General features: G+C 36.9%; 1 protein-coding gene across 1 annotated transcript in view; it reads left to right on the top strand.

Annotated features, from left to right (window-relative positions):
* ITGBL1 (integrin subunit beta like 1) overlaps positions 1 to 19,425 on the top strand; it is a gene marked incomplete at its 5' end in the record, with an annotated part of 150,966 nt that overhangs the window by 56,657 nt on the left and 74,884 nt on the right. The window contains 3 exons of the mRNA XM_082009934.1: positions 10,766 to 10,912; positions 13,962 to 14,084; positions 17,576 to 17,716. Of these exons, the coding sequence (XP_081866060.1) occupies positions 10,766 to 10,912; positions 13,962 to 14,084; positions 17,576 to 17,716 (411 nt within the window). The remainder of the gene's footprint in view (positions 1 to 10,765; positions 10,913 to 13,961; positions 14,085 to 17,575; positions 17,717 to 19,425) is intronic.

Raw genomic sequence — 19,425 nt, 5'->3', positions numbered from 1 at the left:
CCCCGTGCACCCCCAGCCTGCTCACTGGTGGGGCAGCATGGAAATCCGGACAGTCCTTGATGGCTCAGCAACAACCCAAAACATCAGCACGTTATCAACATTTTCTCACCCCAAATCCAAAACATAGCCTCATACTAGCTTCTCTGAAGAAAATTAACCCTATACCAGCTGAAACCAGGACACCAATGGAAATGTATTATTTTCTTCGTTTTTGTTTCTTATTCATGTCATCCCCTCTTTTCCCCACTAACTAGAATAATATTTTCCAAACCTTGTGGTTTACCTTTAATAGCATTGTATGTTATTATGATTTTATTTAAATATTTCAGTTTTACTAAATAGCCTGCTGAAAGTCTTTTAACTTTCTCGGCTCAATCCTGGGCTCCCCAGTACATGAGAAATATGGAGCTACCAGAGAGAGTCCAGCGAAGGGCCGCAAGAATGATGAAGGGACTGGAGCATCCCTCTTGTGAGGAAAGGCTGAGAGAGCTGGGACTGTTCAGCCTGGAGAAGGCTCAGGGGAATCTCATCAATGTATATAAATACCTGAAGGGAGGGCGCAGAGAAGACAGAGCCAGGCTCTGCTCAGTGGTGCCCAGTGACAGGACCAGAGGCAATGGCCACAAGCTGAAACACAGGAGGTTCCCTCTGTGCATCAGGAAACACTTTTTCGCTGTGAGGGTGACTAAGCACGGGCACAGGTTGCCCAGGCAGGTTGTGGAGACTCTATTCTTTGAGATATTCAAAAGCTGCCTAGGCATGGTCCTGGGAAACCATTTCTAGGTGTCCCTGCTTGAGCAGGGAGGTTGGACTAGATGACCTCCAGAGTCATCCAAGAGGAAAGTGGATCCCTTCCAACCTCCACCACTCTGTGATTCTGTTATTTTGTGTCTTTCTCTAATAATGACATATACCAATGGATATATCACTGACACCATATGTCAATGAATATTTCAAAATATGTGATGTAAAATGTAAAGTGTGAAGACTGCGATTAGCTGGATTATTCAGTAAAATGGTTGCAAAATGAAAGTCACTTGCCTTCCCAATAACTGAACTTGCCAAATGTTATATGATCTTGTGCAACCTGAGACTATTAACTAAAGCGAGGTTAGGCTTTAGCAGCTGGATAATTTAATATTGACTAAGTGGAAATTAAGGTAATTTACAATTAAAAGAACCCCTTTGATAAAAACAGGGAAAAGGGATAAAAGAGAAAGGTCTGGACACCCACAGTGGACTATTCTGGTTTAAAAGTCTGTGATTAACTAAATATCCCCATTAAGCACTATAGGATTAGATCCTCCATATTAAACTGTTTTAATACATATTTGCTGAAAACTTGATTTCTAATGCCTTATTCTGGTTTAAGCAGAAGCTGGTAGATGGAGATGCAGAAATATAACCTTATTACTTGACACACAGAGAGTTCTGTGCAGAGAAGTTTTAAGAGTACAGGAGACAATCTCACCTAGATCTCTCTTTTGCTGTGACTGGTCTTCCGTACTTAATACGACAGTGAGAGAGAAAAAATTTAAAAAATTATACCAAGCCATGGACCATGTAAAAGAGTAAAAATCCTTCCTGACCTCTTTCAGAAATTTTACATATTAAAAATAAACTATCACTAGCATGTGCAATTCAAGCCTTTTATAAGCATTACTGTAATTTAAATTCTAATCTTGGCAGTGGAATTGCAATTGGCAGTAAGCATAGTTTTAAATTTCAAGACTAAATAAAATCATGCATGTTGGCCTCTTTGGACACAGAAAGATTAGTGTCAGTAGGGAAGAGTATTCTCTTCCCCCCCCCCCCCTTTTTTTTCCCTATCTTAAAGGAGTTATGTAAAAGTTTGAATTCTTTAAACAGTCTGATGTTTTTATATTCTAGATCTAGTTTTCAACTGATACTGTTTAATTTATTTAATATCTAAAATACCATCCAGCGGGCAACATTTTTATTTTTATTTTTTTAAATTCCAGTTTAATTTTCTAGTCTATTTCCATTTCTAAACATACTGATTTTCAAGTATGGTTTGATCTGATCCATAGTTTCTCATTTCTATTACTGTAAAAAATAACAGATTTTATCTAGTGAAAGCACATTACTTACAGATCATGTATGCTGCTGATGTGAACCTTAAGTGCTTTCTTAAAATGTTCTGCAAATACTAATACTTTTCATCTCCTGATTTAGCAACAGTACTTTAAAATTAACTTGTTTGCACAACTTGTGTTGGGATATGGGTAGAAGATTTTAAAACTGCGGTATTCACATTGACTCAAGTGATGGAGAACACACCGAAGTATTAAGTTACTTATGTCAACATGGAACAAAGAGGGTATTGCTAGAAATAATATTTCAGAGTGTGTATAACAGAAATATCTGCTATAGCTAGTTGATTTATAACCTGAAAACATCAGTAGTCATGCCCTCACACCCGCCTCTGGCATGTTTTTTATATTGTAATGTGGGTTCTGATTGATTTTCTTCTTTTAGAACACTATTGAATATTTGTTTACTGAAATATTGCGGTAAGCAATCCCTGGAACACATAGCACAATGAGTGCAATAGGCCTTTTTTTTTTTTTTTGGCTTTATCTGCAAGAGGGCTTTTACTTTAGAAGTATATACAGTAGTTTGTTTTGGTTTTATCTGTTCTCTAGTACCTCCATTGGAGTTATGCTTTAACACCATTAATGTGATATTTTTATTGTTAAGTGCATCCAGTAATAATTGGATCAAGATGATTTGTCACCACTTTCTGTTTTAACTCTGAAAATCCATTTCAGATGGACTTAAATCGGGGGGTGGAGTTGGGGATCCAATCACTAAAGAGAGCTGAGGGGCAAACTGTGTTACCGACCCTGTCTGCTCTTGTCACCGTGACCCAGTCGCTCTCCAAAGGCTGATGCTGAATGGTATCTGTTACTCTAGGCTACTTCAAGGTCTCAATAAACATAGAGAAATTGGCTTAATGTAAGAATATCTAAGTTCAAATTTTTTTCGTTTTTTGAGCCCTTGGAGAAATAAATTTAGGAAGTCTCTTTCCCTCCCTAAGGCCCTCGGGGCTTACTGTGTTGCTTTGAAAATCTCTGATGCAGTTCTTATCAAGACTGTGGTTTGGTGATAAAGGGGCTTGAGTGGCAAAATTGGCTTGAAATGTTCTACTATCATTAGGCAACTGTTTTCCCTCAAATTTCCCCCTGGGTTTTTTTGAGTTATTTCTAAATTCAAATCAGTCCCCTTAGCCAATCTATAGTTTAGCCAAATGGTGTCAGCATAGGAAGAGAAACAAGTGATTGGGATGTGAAAGAGGAGCCTGTATTTTTGTGAAAACCCTAGCATTGCTGAACCTAATTTCGGTAGGGACAGAGTCCCTAGGGTATACTGCAAAGGTGTAGAAGATGGTTGGCTTTCATTGTGGGTACAACATAAACAACCAAGACCCCAACCTTAAAGAGAGATTAATTTCAAGCATATTGACATAGAAAAAAAAAAACTTTAACAACTTTTTTTTCAGAAACCACAACTAGTTTTTCAGAAGTTGCAATTCCAGCAATTCTGAAAAAAGACATTCAGAGATATGCTTCAGATGAATGCAAGGCATAATTATTGAGAATCTCAAATGCAACTATTTTGGCCATTTTGCTAATCTTATCCTAGTGCAATCTGAAATATTTTCACTAGCTTTACATTGGTGTAAAGTAGCAGAATCTGCTTCACTAACTGCAGGAAAGAAAGACAGCCACTTGGAAAGAACTATTAAAAACATCTTTACTGTGCTGGTCTAGGTTGAAAGTGCAGAACAGTGTTTTAATTTTTCACTTTCCTGAAATTTTCATCTCTTAAAACACAATCATCCTTCCTACCTAACATCCCAGTTTAAAGCAGGAAACCATAACAACAGGTTCTTCATATTTTTTCACTTATTTCATGAAGTGTTTTTTAGTTTTGAAAAACATTTCATTAATCAATCAGTGGCTGCTAAAAATGAATAATAATGAGCCCAATTCAATTATCGTGTCAGCTGCTGGTTTCCTTCTGATGGCTGACTTTATGCTATAGAGAGGAATCCTGATGCTCAGTCTCACCTGCCTGTAAGAATTGATTCCATTACAATTTTAAAATGAGAACTGTCCCCAATTATGTTCTTACATAGAATAATTGGTCTTTAGTTATTAAAAATAAGTGACAGTGAGGACATCTGAGTGTATTTTAATGTTTGGTCAAACAGCCTGCATCTTTGTACTCCAATAAGAGATTTCTTCTGTAGTGAGAGTTACTGTGCTATAACTAATGCTGTACAACCACATAAAGAGGTATTCTACCAAAGGCAGAATCTCCAATACTGTTGGCTTAATGAACCAAAGATTTATTTAAGAGCTTGTTCCTTGCAGTTTAACATGCACTTGGTTATAGTTTTACAATTGCCCCTAGACAGGGAGTACTCTTTTTCATCTTACTGAGAAAAAGGGTAAATGTAATTCCAAAGATGCTATGTTGCCTCATTGGTTGGTTGGTTTGGTTTTTTTTAAACTAGCTATCTCTAATCATATATAACATCTGAAAGCTCTCGAACACGAAGAAATTTGTACTTACCAAAATTTCTATGACAAAGTTAATTAACATTATTGGCTTTATAAAGAAGAGAATTTAAGCTAATCTTTTGGAGCGCCAGTGGTATTGTCCTGTGCCAGAGGTCATCGAGAAAATGAAAGATCCAAGAGTTGAACACAACCATCTTTCTTTCAATTTGAGGTCTTAATTTCAAGATCAATCTTTCCTTATTTTTCTTTTCTGCTAAGTGTTTCTAAGGAGTCTGCATTTTTGTGCCCCACCATTGCTCAGCAGACAAAGTAATCACGACACATAGACATCATACATTTACACATGCTCTTAGGTGGCATGAGCGTGGTAGGTAACAAAACAAGTCACTTCTTTTGACTGTGTGCATCACCTATGGAAAGTTTAACTACTAAGATGTAGCAGATCTTTCAGTCATAGTGAACATCAGTATGAAATAAAAAAAACCCTAAACCAAAACCTGTACAAAGGTAGAGAGAATGTTTTCCAGTGGGAGGCACAGAAATAGCAATAGCATTGCTGAATGCTACAATTTCTGTAAGTGCATAGAAATGGAAGCAACATTCAAATTCAGTTTCTGGTTTACCCAATAACTATGTAATATAACTGTTTTGATAAACTGATAGAGTTCAGCTTATAAGTAAGCTGATATCCTTCTCCTTTTTTATTCAAAGTGTGTCAGAATATTTAAAATCTGACGTAGATTATTGTATGGATAAGTGGCGCAAAAGAAAATAAATGAACAAATCTTTATTTGTATGCATACGTGTCTAGTGATGCCCCAAACTCCAAGGTTCCACCAGTTGTTTGTGTATCCTAGTCAATCACTGTATGCTTCCCAGTAGTTTAGTGAAGACAGCCAACATCTGAGGGCTGTTCAGCCCACACAGGACCTGAGTCACTCTGCAGAATTGCCTGTCGCTCATGATGGATTACAGATGGATCCCAGCGAAATCAGGCTTCCAAATTGGTGCCTTGAATACATACGGTTCAGATGTGGATTCAGAACTTTTTGCCAGATATTTTACCCTTGCGTCTTTGCTCTTGGACCTATAGGAATGCAAACACAGAGTAGAAAAATGTTTTTAGAATGCACTTAGAATGAAGTTAAGCATCTAAAGGCAAATGCATGTGATCAGAGCCAAATGATTGTGGTTAAATTACCATCTTTCAGCTAAGATGTTTTAATTCCTAGCCTATTGCAACATTGCAAGTGGCTAGAATTCTACCAGTGTTTTCCCTGGAACACTTGATTCATTCTTCTGAGGTTTAGAGACCTAATGGTAACTTTCCAGCATAAGCTGGACCCATGTCCATTTTACATACATTGTGTGTAGCATTTCAAATGCAGGTTTGCTACCGTTTTCTGTCCCTGCTGATATATCTTCAATGGGTACATCTCAGACACTTTTCAGCTGAAGACTTAGTCACACCATCTTTCCATGGCTGACATGAGTGTACACTTAGGCTCTTCTCCTTGTTTCCAACTGGGGAGGCCTTAGCCTATGCATCCTTTCCCTGTCCCTCTCGTGTGACCCTGTGCTTTGTATTTCTAATTTCAATCCACTTTCACTACTTCAGTCCTTAAGACTGTCAGTCCAGTTAATTCTGTATCATTTTCCATCTTTACCCTTTTCCTGAGGACTTATGGGTTTGTGTCATTGGCAAATGTTGTTGGCATACTCTGAATTTTTGTATCTATATCAGTAAAAGACACTTAGTTTCAAAAACATAATTTGAAATATCACCGGTAATCTTCTTCTATACCAGTAATATGCCTTTTGGTCCTAATGTTGTTTCCTTCCCTTAAACCAAGTTGTGCTTCTTCTACGTTTCTAGAGTACGTTGTCCAGAATAATTCTTTTTTCCTAAGTGGCATTGTATCCAATATATATGATCATATTAGCTACGTTTCCTGTGTTGCTTTTCTTAAAATATCAGTTATCTTATAAAGAGAGATACCAGGTTAATTTGGCATCATGATAGTCTGTTTTGGGATAAAGCTGTTCATTATATTCCATTTTTCATTACCTCAGTGTCTCTAGCTATGCAATGCTTCACAATTTGTTTCAAATCCTTGCACAGCTCATGAGGTCAGAGCCACTTGTTTTTATGTTGCCTAGATCATGTGCATCCTTTTTCTTAAAAGAAAAAAAGTTAGGGTTTTTATTTTTCAGACATTTGATTGCCAGATAGATTCATTAAAAGTCTTTGTTATTTAAGTGGCCTTTCGTGTCCAAGTATTGTAAGTACTCTCGAGTGGAGATTATGGGGTCTTGCCCTCCTGGTCTAGACACTTCCTTAAAAACAGTTTTATGTCTTTGTTTTATTCTCATCTTAGATGAGTAATTTTCATTTCCACAGTCTGTATCATTCGCCACACTGCATTTGCTACTGTAGTCAACATCCCCATATTAATTTTGTTTTGGACTGTCTGTAAATTATCTTTAATCTTAACTGCTTTTTGTTTTTGGTGAAGCCACTCTTTTTCCTGGTTTCTGTTTATTTGGACGATGAAAGTACATTTTAGTACTTGCAATTTTGCAAGATCTGACCCTGCATAACGTTTTCTGTTCTCACTTTCGCCATATATTTTCTGACATCTGACAGTTTTCCTTGCATATTAGTTTCATTTTCCACCCTACAAGCTTTCTGCATACTCCAGATATACTGTCTGAGGTGACTGCTCAACTAGTTAGAAACGGAGCCCTTTGTTATAAAAGGTTTTCCACAGGTTTGAAGCTGCCAGTTTTTTCACAGCCGACAGCCACAGTCTTTTTCTTAAAGGAATTCTAGAACTTCCGTGAGTCCTCATTATTTCCCTTATTTTCAAATTTTTAAAAGTGAAATTCTGATTTACTTCTATTTAGCATTTATCATGTTACAGTAGGTTTTAAAAAAAATTTTAATTAATGTGTCACCACTCACTTTGAGGTACAGCTTTCTTGACCAACCATTCAGTAAGGTCTTGTAGCTCACTTTTCTTATGTGTCACAACCTGAGATACCTGGGTGTACTACTTACTTAGGAGAGTTTATTTCCTGGGAAGATGCAATATCACCTTACAGCTTACATAGTGCTATTTACTCCTTATTTACAATTTCATAATATTATTTGCTTTCTAAATAATACAGAAATTTATATACAGCAAAAGGGATCCTACACAAACCTTTCTGAAAGGAACCTGAAACTGATTAGAAGCCTTGTATACCCTCTTTAATTTTCTTACAGCTTATCACTATTTTTGCCATGAGGAAGGCTGTAAGATTGGTACATGTGGCTGTAGGAAATAGGCAAGAAGAGGATTACAATGTCAAACCGACTTGCAGATCTACTGCATCATCTATGTGACAGGGAAGATACAGTGAGTTATACAAGCAATTGCAGGCAGTTTTATGGCCTTCTACACATCAGTATAGTCTTCTCACCCAAATTTTGGAGCAAAATATTGCCATTGCAATAGCCAATCGACAAAATTAGTATATTTTAAGGGGCTGATCAAGGTGAAAATCATTAATACAATCTTACAAACTCATATTAGTTAAATTCCTTATAGTCGCTTTCACTTGCATGCAAGAGATCTTCCATTATTTCTCTCAGTTTAATTTCATTAATTTCAGGTTTTTGTGTTTTTTTTTTAAATAAAGCCAAGAAATTGTTCTGTATGACTACTCTCATGGAGTCTTTTATTCATTTTCTGTAAGTTGTATGAATTTTAAGTGAAATTATTTTTTTCCTTTATGCAACATAAATTAGATTAGTGCATCTCTGACTGAGAGAGGTTAGGGCTGCTGGACCATCCGTGCGAACCAGCATTTAGACATGGAATAGGAAAATCAGTTCTGCTTTTATCAGAGCATCTTTTCTTCACCAGCAGACATCAAACTGTTAAATCACGAGAGTGCCTAACATGGAAAATGCAAAATCATTGTGATAAGTATCCTTGAAAGCAGGGAAAATATAGGGAGGCTGGTTATGTTTCGCTTTAGTTTTTTTAAGCTACCCTAGGATTTATCACCATTTTCCGGAATGGCTTATGCTGTTGCCTGTCAGTGAAGCAGAGTTAATCACAAGAGTAGGTTTTTATTTTATATTTTATATACTACTTTTTTTTCTCGTCCTTTACCAACAGAGAGTTTTTCAGCAATTTTTAAGGTGGCAAATCCTGTTTTAAAACAAGAACTAACATGTTTCTCTTATATGTTTTTGAACTACGGGTTTTTTTCAGCTGTTGAACTGTGTCCTGGTTTCAGCCAGGATAGAGCTGGTTTTCCTCACAGAAGCTAGTGTGAGACTGTGTTTTGGATTTGGGATGAGGAACTGTTGATAATGTGCTGATGTTTTGGGTTGTTGCTGAGCCGTCAAGGACAGTCCAGCTTCTTGTGCTGGCCTGCCAGCGAGCAGGCTGGGGGTGCACGGGGAGCTGGGAGGGGACACAGCCGGGACAGCTGACCCAGACTGGCCAAAGAGATATTCCCTACCATACGACGTCATGCCCAGTACATAAACTGGAGTTGGCCGGGGGGGCGAAAATCGCTGTTCGGGGACGGGCTGTCGATCACGGGGTGGTGAGCAATTTCTGTATTGGGCATCACTTGTTCTTATACATTCCTTTGTTGGTATTATCATTATTGTTCCCTTCTTTCTTTCTGTCCTATTAAACCGTGTTTATCTCAACCCACGAGGTTTTTCCTAATTCTCTCCCCCGTCCCGCTGTGGGAGGGAGAGTGAGCGAGCGGCTGCGTGGTGCTTAGTTGCCGGCTGGGGCTAAACCACGACAAACTGTATCTTGTCTTAGGACCATCTTGGAAGGCAAAACAAAATTTTATTGAGCAACAAAAGATACTCCTGTTTCTCTTTAAAATTTTCTATTTACAATGGCTATTTAAATTCCTTCTTATTGTCAGCAGACTGGGCTTGTGTTTTCAGGCAGTTGACTCTAACTGCAGGCAACAGATGCATTTAAAATAGACTGCAATAAAATGCTATTTTTCAGTTGTAATGATTGGAAGGAAATCTTCTGTCAATCAGATATGCTTTCAAATGGTATTTATTTTAAAACTGAATATTCTAGCTTAAAAGATTTGCAATTGTTTTCACATTTGCTACTCAGAATTGTAAAGGAAAAGAATTAAGTGATAGAAATGTGCACCTGGAATTTAGTGTGGAACATGATACTTAGTGTGCACTAAGTGTTCACTATAAATACATGTTTATACTATGAATTACACCGTAAATAGTGTAAATTGTCAATTCATCTGCATATTTGGGTATTTTTAAAGAAAACTAAAGAATATTTAAAAACAAACTTTCCTTACTTTTATAATTCTTCATGCCATTAGATATATTACAATTTTTAAGCACTATATTATTCAACTGATAGAAGGTTAGCATGCCATGTCCTAACAGATTGAGCAGCTGCATTGGCTCTTTAAGATACTTCACACTTAGCAAATAATCATAAATAAATATAGTCAAGTGTCAAAATATGCTACATTGCCAATATTGTGTCAAAATTCAAAGACAAAATTCAGTTTTGCAGCAGCTGCCAAGTAGAATCTAAGCAGGTGGGAGAGGGCTGGAGGAACCAGTAGCCAGAGGAGGCTTCAGGAAGATGCATTGGCACCTTTTGGTGGAGGTAGGAGCTACAGCTCCTGCTGCATGAGGGAGTTACTGCTTGCCACCGTAGCTGTCCCTCTCTGTGCTCCCTTTCAGGGTTTGTACCATAACAGCTAATTCCTGTGTCCTCAGGCTGCGGTTTCTAGCTGTTCCTTGCCTACAGCTGGCCAAGGAGGTGAATGGAAATCTGCACATGGAGTTCTGTTGTGTTAGTAATGGTTAACAGTAGACAAATACGGGAATGAGAAAGAGAAGAAAGCCCAGTGTTCATACAGGATGTTTTAGTTCTGTATTCCTTCTTAAAATAAGCATTCATATGTATACCTACCAAAATGACATGCATTGGATTTCAAAGCCGTGGTGATTCAGGTGTCTCCTCAAATGTAAGATGGTATTTATTAATTTCTATTTATAAATGCATATGAACTACATTAAATGAAACTGTTAGTCATATTAATTTAAAACTATAATTGATGGAATCTATTTTAAAAGCTGGATTAGAAAATATCACTTTCTGACTGAAAAAAGGACTTGACACACTCTTTCCTTCCATTGCTAGGCCAAGGGAAGTGTGACTGTGGGAAGTGCAAATGTGATGAAGGCTGGTATGGTGAAGCTTGTCAGTATCCAACTACTTGCAATCTCACACGGAAGAAAAGCAATGAAATGTGTAAGAATTCTCAAGATATCATCTGTTCCGGTGCAGGTAAGAAGTCTTTTGTTGCTTTTGATGGCTTGATGTACTGACTGTGTTATCTTGAGCATGACCGTAATTTCTGTTCTAATTAAGAATTTTGTAGAGTATGTTTCAAGAAACTGAGAAATACCGGTATGTATAATAAAATGTTCAGTTCTCCTATAGGCCCATTCCTGCACATATGATCTACACTGATTCAGAATGCCTACTTTAGTACTCTAATTCACCCATAGCTATTTCAGGCTGATGAAACTGCAGCTGCGACATATACTTTGCCGATAAAAAGGTTGTGGTAATGGCATCAACACAGAAAGCGATTTCAGATATTTTGTTTGTGTTTATAGCATGCAGAAATGGCATTTGCAAATATTTTCCCACTACATTTACAAACTGTACAATTTTTGAAGATGCTTTTGAGCTGTAACAATGATTACTGAAAATGTTGTGGAAAATCTGCTGAATCATTTTAATGGGGTACTTCCATCTTCACACTTCTGATTTTCTAACTCTCTTTTCTGTAATTCTTTAATTTTATAACTCACCCTAACTGAGACAGGAAGTTGTTTCCTTAAAAAAATCAGAGAAAAAGAAACAACCTTTTAGAAGACTTCAGTGCACAATGGTAAAATTTTGAAAGGCATTTGCTACCAATCAAGGTTTGAGACCATAAGCTGCTTTCCAGTTTTTCCGTTGATCCCCCAGCATGAGAATCTTTCAAGAACCTACTTCTGCTCACTGTTGCTGGTCTTTTAATTTCTCTCTGGATCTGTACATTTGCATACATCTAAATCTCTCACAAGATAATTGCTGACATGAGCAAAGAACCCAGAGGATTCCTGGGACTTACTATAGAGAAGCTAGGCTCTCAACAACAAGAAGTGAAACTTAAAATTTTAAGCATACAGCACACAGAGTAAATAATACGTGTCATTTATGACAATAACATAGATTATATGAAACTCAGGATTGTTTGTCGAACAAATGAGAGACACTTAGATAAGAAACTGACTCTCAAAAATAAGCATAGTTCATTGTGATCAAAGTACTTAAAGAAGAATGTTAAGACGCTTCTTTCTTTCCTTGGCTGGAAGTGGCCCCTGTCTGTTTACCACTGAGTCTTCACAGGAAAACCAACATAGCTGAAAAAACACTAAAAGTGGCTAAGAGGGGAGTGTTTGTGAGATCAGTAGAAGAATAAATACTTTGCTGATATTAAAGAATAAATGCTTTGCTGGTATTAAACTGGACAGGAATTCCAATGAGATTGGCTAGGGAGTTTGGGGTGACTTTGATGAGCTGTAGCCATATGTATTTTGTCTTGATGGGATTGCTTTTCAATCCGCTTCCAACATCGCCTGTGGGATCTGAGCTCTCAATTAAATTAATTGTCAATTAAAAAAAATTGACAATAAAAGATGGAAAGGGATAACATGAGTTGTTGCAAAAACAGTCCTCTGCTGTCATACAGCTAACCATCCATTGTAATTCTTTTCATGAACGCATCAAGATCCACCTAAAACTTAGTTTTTCTGACTCAAGTGTTCCTACTAATTTGTCAGAGCAACTAGGGCATCCTACCTAAACCTTGATTCTCTATGTAAGTAATTTCCACTTTTAATCAATGGGAAGGAATAGACACTTATAGGACACAGTCTGTCTGACTTCTTTAGATGCCCAATTTCTAAATCAATTTAGTATTTTATCTTTTTCTCTATTTGGGAATTAACTGTAAACAAGACAGTTTTCTCAGAATTTTTATTTGTATTTCAAATGTGATTTTGTAGTACTTTTGCTTTTTTGACTGTGTAACTCCTTAATATGCTTATTTATGGGTGTTATATGTTCTCATGCATTATGTTCCAAAACAGAAAATGTTCAGAAGGAGGAGGAAAAGGCAGTTGTTTACTTTGCCCTGGCAACTGCACTCCAGGTCAGATAGACTCTCCAAAGAAGAAGGGGGTATTCTTCCTTCCCTGGGAGCAACAAAACAAGCCATTTCTGTTTGGGAGGGTGGGTGATGGAGAGAGGCGGCCGCTGAGGTGAAGTGGCAACTCTACTCAAAAGACCAAGAAACAGATGTGCAACCAGACCAGAGGTGACAGAATAGAGATTATTTACAAACCCATTTCCATCCTTTGCATCACTTGAGTGCTCTGGCTTTTGCTTACGTCAGAAAGTTTTCTGCTGTGGTTTATGTTCTGAGAAAGAACAGCTCTACACTTCCAAAGCATTTGGGAGTCCCAAGGGTAGTTACATTGAGGGAGAATCTCAGGCAGGCCCATCTACTTGTGACAAATCTGCAACTGTCTTTATTATATCTCTCATATTTCTGTCTTTCTTGCAAGATCTACCCTTTTCTGAGCGTCACCTACAAACAGAAGAAAAAGGAGCCCTAAAAGGCTTAAAGTTAGATTGTGTCAAAATCCTGAAATAAGATATTTCTAGATCGAGTCCCTTTTTCCTGACATCTGATCGTAAGTTCTTCATGCAGATGTTCCTCACACCTCCTCTGATTCCTGGCTTTTTCTCCAGCACTGTACTTTTTATGTCTTAATCCTCAGATGATAGCTGTAGAAAAGGGACTGAAAACTAGAGTGCAAAGGAACTTTGTGAACTTACACAGATATATAGTCAGGCCCTCAGTAGCCATGTCCTGTTACTCTCATGTAACATGTCTGGGGACCTGGACAAAACTGGACTTCATTCTTGAGAAGATGGCTAAGTTAAATTTTCTCCTTTCAGTAGGCAGAAGATGTAAGTTCCAAAGCTGACTTCATACCTCAGTTGTATGAAGTCAGACAGGCAACTCTAGGAGTGAATTTAACTTAGGAAAATATGGTGCTCCTTATTAAGAATGAACCACTTGAATCTTTCTTGTATATATTTACAACAAGATTAGGCTTTTTGTTGATATAGACTGTTCCTATGGCTTGCTTTATTTGGCTGGATGATCTTTAGATTTCAGCTTTCTCAGAAATAAAATATGCACCATCTCTGACGGACTAATGAAACTCTTTCCTAAACTGCTGTCATTGAATACTGTGTTAAATGTTTACAGGCACATGTCAGTGTGGCAGGTGTAAATGTGCAAACTCAGAAGGAAATGGACTGGTCTATGGTAAATTTTGTGAATGTGATGACAGAGAATGCATAGATGATGAGACAGAAGAGATTTGTACAGGTATGTATTTTAGTGACTACAAGAAGAATGGTGAAGATTAATACATGCTGTTATAAAATCATTTAATCGTGTGGACCTACAAAATGTCTTTATTGAGTGTATGACAAAATAAAGGTAACTATATGTGCAATAATTTATCTTGCAAATTGTAAGTGGGAATTTCAGATGCAAAAATGAGCTAAGCAGCAGGTTAAAGAATAAAGAAATCCTGTGACATCCTCTTCTTTCTGGGAGAACTGCAAAGAGGATTATACAAGGTAATTCACTAAGGTAATTCATAGCTTGGTGTGTCTGTCTTTGGTAGAATATAAGAAATGTGAATGCTTTGTGGCACAGATGAGAGTAAGATGGAGGACATAGAAAAACAAAGAAAAAAAGAAAATTAGATTAATAAGAATTTTGGCATAGAAGCAAAAACTAAAAAGGTCAAGAATAAATGTAGGATGGGAACTCTGAAGTAATTCAGGACACAAAAAGGGAAAGGAATGAATGAAGAAAAATTTCACCCATGACAGGAAAGGCAAGAGAATCAGATGGAGTGAACACTGCTTATAAAAAAGCAACCAAAATTCAAACTGCGCTTTCATTTCATTATAAGATAGGAACCTGGCAATTAGATATAGTGTATATTTATGGCATTATAAATGCTGTTGCCTATATGACTAGGGAGGCTTGTCCTTGAGCTGGAAGGTGCTATAGATATTTTTCAAGCTATACTCATGCAGACTGTGTATGTATGCATACAGGAGGGTTCAGAACTGCTCTTAAGACTATTCATACACTGATCGCAGTGCATGATCTATGAGTGTATGTGTATAAAGAGAGAGTACTTGTGTAAAATAGCTGTATCTGTCTTTATCCTTACACTGAGAACAAGCCCCCCCCCCCATTTATTTAAGTGCCTTTGAAAGCAAAAAACTTTTTTTTTGCATAGAATTAGGTAGGGATTTTAAATGAGGGTAAACAGAATGGTCCTCTGAAGACGAAATCCAGGAGTACAGTACAATATTTCCAGTAATTGTCTAAAATTAAATTAATAAAGGGCAATATTTTTATGTGCCAATGATCCCTTTTATATTTATTTGCTTGTAACGATTATATATGGTACCAAATATGATAAAAATTTACCATTTATTTAGTTCCAGTAAATTCTCCTTCTGCTGTTTTTGTCAGGTTTTTCCCCTCCTGTGTTGCTGCTGGTTTATATTGTTAGGTTTTTCTTAGCTTTTTTTTCCCCTTGTTTCATCTAGTGGTGCCATATTCCAAAACAGGTGCATCTCTCTAAAAAACTAGTTTTACGTGTATGCAGAAATCAAAGTATGCTAATAGAAAAGGACCAAAAGGTTGGTAGATTCAAGTCTCGAAGGTCTGTGATTCATCCGTATAAAAGGTCTGATACGTTATGGAAGTGTGTGCTTGACTTGGTTAGGTTGTCGTAAGGTGAAAATTTTATGCACGCAGCTTATCAGTCTTAGATTTTGCTTTGCTTTCTAAGAAACCTCTGCAGTACATAACTGAACCAGGCCTTATGTAGAAAAAATGGGCAGCACATGAACTGAAGGTCAAAGGTACCTAATTTCATCACAGAAAAAGCAGACCCCACATGCCTCTCTGGTTATGGTTTCTCCCTCCCATCCTGACGTCTCCTTTAATACCCTCTATTCCATCTTTTCTTCCACAGGATTTCCACCGCAGGAACGATTTAGGTTTATTTATGAAGTAATGAAACGCATTCCCACACGGTTCTGCTTAGTTAGCAATGGCCCCTGGACACTCTCCACAGGCAGGGTGAACCTCATCAGCGCCTGTTGTACTTTCACAGTTTGCGTAGCACCTACTTAGTTGCTACATACCCTTTATTGCCCTTGAAGGTATAGACAGGTCTTGAATATTTTAATTGTCTTCAAAGCTGACTCAGGAGGATCAAACTAATAAAAACCCAAAAGCTTCTATTTACACACAGGTTTCTAATGCCTGCAGCTGGGAGCTGGGATTTTATCCTGGAAAAGTATACAATGCCACGCTGAGATATGGGTAACATGCATTTTAATCTTTGCACAGGGGGACTGCATTTTTTAAGCAAATCACTTCTTTGGTAGGGAACGGTTACAAAAATGTATCAAGCTTTTCAAGCCTCAGTTGGATTTTTATCAGTCATTTGACTGTACCACTTTTTATTTGAGGTTACATAAACATTGGAATCAAGCTGCAGTTTAATAAAGTATCATGGTTTCCAGCTAATTAAATTCTGATCCTGATCTTTTTTATCTAAGGCTTTTTTGCTGTAATGGAGTGATTTTGTCTTCAGTCAAGGGCAAGAGGTAGTGGCAAATTGTATGATTTAATTCATAGTTGGTTGGGGACTACACAAGTGTGAGTGATTTTTAATCTGCAAAAATTGCCAATAGATCAAATTGATTTACTCCACCACCATTTTTTCCTTTATTTCTTGTCTACTGTTCAAGAACAACCTTTTGGTAATAAGCAGTATTTTAAACTGTTTTTGTTATTTAGTTATTTAAGTAAGATGGCATTTTTATCTTCTGTTATTTTTTGACATGTAACCAAACAATTTTAATGAAAATTCCATGGATAACTGTAAAACCAGGAAAAAATTTTATTCCACAGCTCTAGATTTACCCTCTTGATAGTTAAGGATATAAGTTGGCTAGAATCTGATAGAGATTCAGGTCTACTAAGGTTAACATACCTAGAGAGGAAAAAAGGACAAGGTCCTGACTTGATCCTTTTGGTAAAGGATTAACTTCTGGCTTTAAGATTAGTAAGAGTTGTAACTACTTAATTTAAATGCTTTGTGTCATTAAAGTACATGGCAGAAGTACCTTAGTGGATCAAAATGTTCAGGAGCTGGTTTCATCAAGCCTCAGATGAGTCAAGTATCTTTTTGCGAGATATGTGGTTTGTTAAATGAATATCTAAAAGATTCATTTTACTAATTCTTGTCTTTCATGAACTCATTTATCCATGATCAAAAATCTTCTTAATAGGTAAAAAGAAAAGCCATATACGATGTAGACAGTTTGTAATAATTCAAGGTCCCTCTGCTGAAATGATCTGAGGAGTTAGGAACACACAACGCTTAGACATACCCAGTAGTGTGGGCAAGTGTGTCCTATCTTAATATATAAAACTGTGCTTAACTTTTAACTATTACATTTACTGTATTGCAAATTTACCTATAAGGTTTCAAAAATTAGGCCTACAAATCTAAAAACACTGATGTTATTTTCTTAGTGTTTGTTGATAGAAATCTGTGATTAAATGAAAACCTGTTCTAAACTAGACTTGGGAAAAAGTATAATTCAGATATCCTTTGTCTTATTTTCTGTAGAAATATATGATCTATAAATTGTTTCTCTTCTGAGTCTAGCACTAAAATTTTTTTTTAAAGAAGATCAAAACTGTTAAATTGTTAATGCCTTTTTAAAACTTGCCTTTTTCTCACTGTATAAAACTTGTTTTGGGTTAAGGCCATGGAAAGTGTTACTGTGGAAACTGTTACTGTGAGGCTGGTTGGCATGGAGATAAATGTGAATTCCAGTGTGACATCACCCCCTGGGAGATCAAGAAAAGATGCACATCTCCAGATGGCAAAATCTGCAGCAACAGAGGTGTGTCATTCGCACGTTCCTTCTACACATATTTATATAGCTTGCTGTTGTTTTACAATACGCATTTTCCGCGCTAGGACAGAGGTGGTGTTTGCTGGTGGTTTCTAGTTTGTTCTCACTTCTTTGAAATCTGGATATATGTTTCCAAGTGAGTGGGTAGACACCTTTGTTTAGGTATAAACTTATACATATCCACACCCATTTTTGGATTTAGATGACCCAAGTTGTTCTCATCCTTCATTTTGTAGTAAGACTGAGCAGGATAATTTGTTAGTACATCTGCTTTGGTGAGAGACCTATCCTGCAAACTAAAATATTAACAAATTTTTTTACTTTGAATGGACTGATGCTGTAAAGCCGAGAGGACTGTATGTCAATTCACTCTTAAAAAAGACCAAGGACCCACAATTGGATAGGCAAAATGAAAACCCAAAGCTTTTCGTTTCCACTACAACCTGAAAAAACCACTAAGAAGTGTTCGGTAGCGATGCTGTGGAATACATACAGAGCTGGCAAGGTAGACTTCACACAATATTTATAACTACATGGGGTTTTATTTGCACAAAGTCCTGGAATTTGAATTTTACCTTATACTTCGGTCTAATTCTGCAATTTTGGAAAAAAATAGCACAAAATAAGGTTGCTTTTCATCAGCTGCTATGTTTGGCTTCATTGAACAAAGAGATAAATATTTTTTTGCCAGTAATTAAAGTAGAATATAAGTGAAAATCACATAGATACCTCTCTTAAAAACATGTCCACTGACAAAACCTGCTACAGTGTGAACATCTAATTATCCTGAGAGCATTTAGAAAACTTTCTTCTCTTAAATACGAGGAAATTGAAAGATTGACTCAAATACAGAGATCATGTAGGCTCATTCAGTCTTGGGACTTTAAAAGTAAAAATTTTTCTGTAATTCTGGAAATAATAAATATGAAGAGGCTTCAGATCAGATGCTTTGTTTGTACCAAGAATGTAATATAATTTCAAAGAATACCTTGTCTAAACAATTTTTTGGTCAAATTTGAAATTTTAATGTGCAAGTGTGTTTTTAAATTTACATTGTACTTGGGGAAATGAGGATAAAAAGTATAGCTGGTATTCTGAGTAGCTACAAACTCCTATACAAAGGTACATTCATGGGATACTTCTGTATTTTTAGCCTTTCATGTATTTGTGATTTTATCCACATACAAATTTTGTAGGCTTTTGACTACTTGAAGTTGCTTTCCAACACACTATTTCTACTCTCTTTAGTCCTATTTACCCAGTTTTCTGTGTTTACACATCTCGTGATATAGGTGCAGTTCATCTTGTCAGTCTTGAGCCTTCTAAATATTAAATATCGAGGCTACCCTTGCTGTCCAGCCTCCTTCAGTGCTAAGATGAATAAATTGTCTGTATCTTTCCACCAGCTGTCTAGTCAACCAGCTGAGACCAGATTTGAACTTTAGATTTTTTTACAGTTTGTTGAGAAAGTGTTTTGCATTCTGGTATCCAGGACAGCTGATCCAAATTCACTTTGAAATTGTTTCTGGGAGGATTAATCACTCTCCAGAGACATTTCCTAATTTTCTGGGGGTTTTGGTGGTGGTGTTGGGTTTTTTCCTTCTCCTTCAGTAATGTCACTGAACTGTGAAAGTATCAAAAATCAGGTGCAAATTTCTTGAGGGCTGTCTTGCTGCCTTCAGCACTAAACAGGACAG

The sequence above is a fragment of the Phaethon aethereus genome (assembly GCF_964289735.1).
Source record: "Phaethon aethereus genome assembly, chromosome: 1".
NCBI classification, from domain to species: Eukaryota; Metazoa; Chordata; class Aves; order Phaethontiformes; family Phaethontidae; genus Phaethon; species Phaethon aethereus.
Note: the sequence above shows the minus strand (reverse complement) of the source record. Positions and strands in the feature narration are given on the sequence as shown.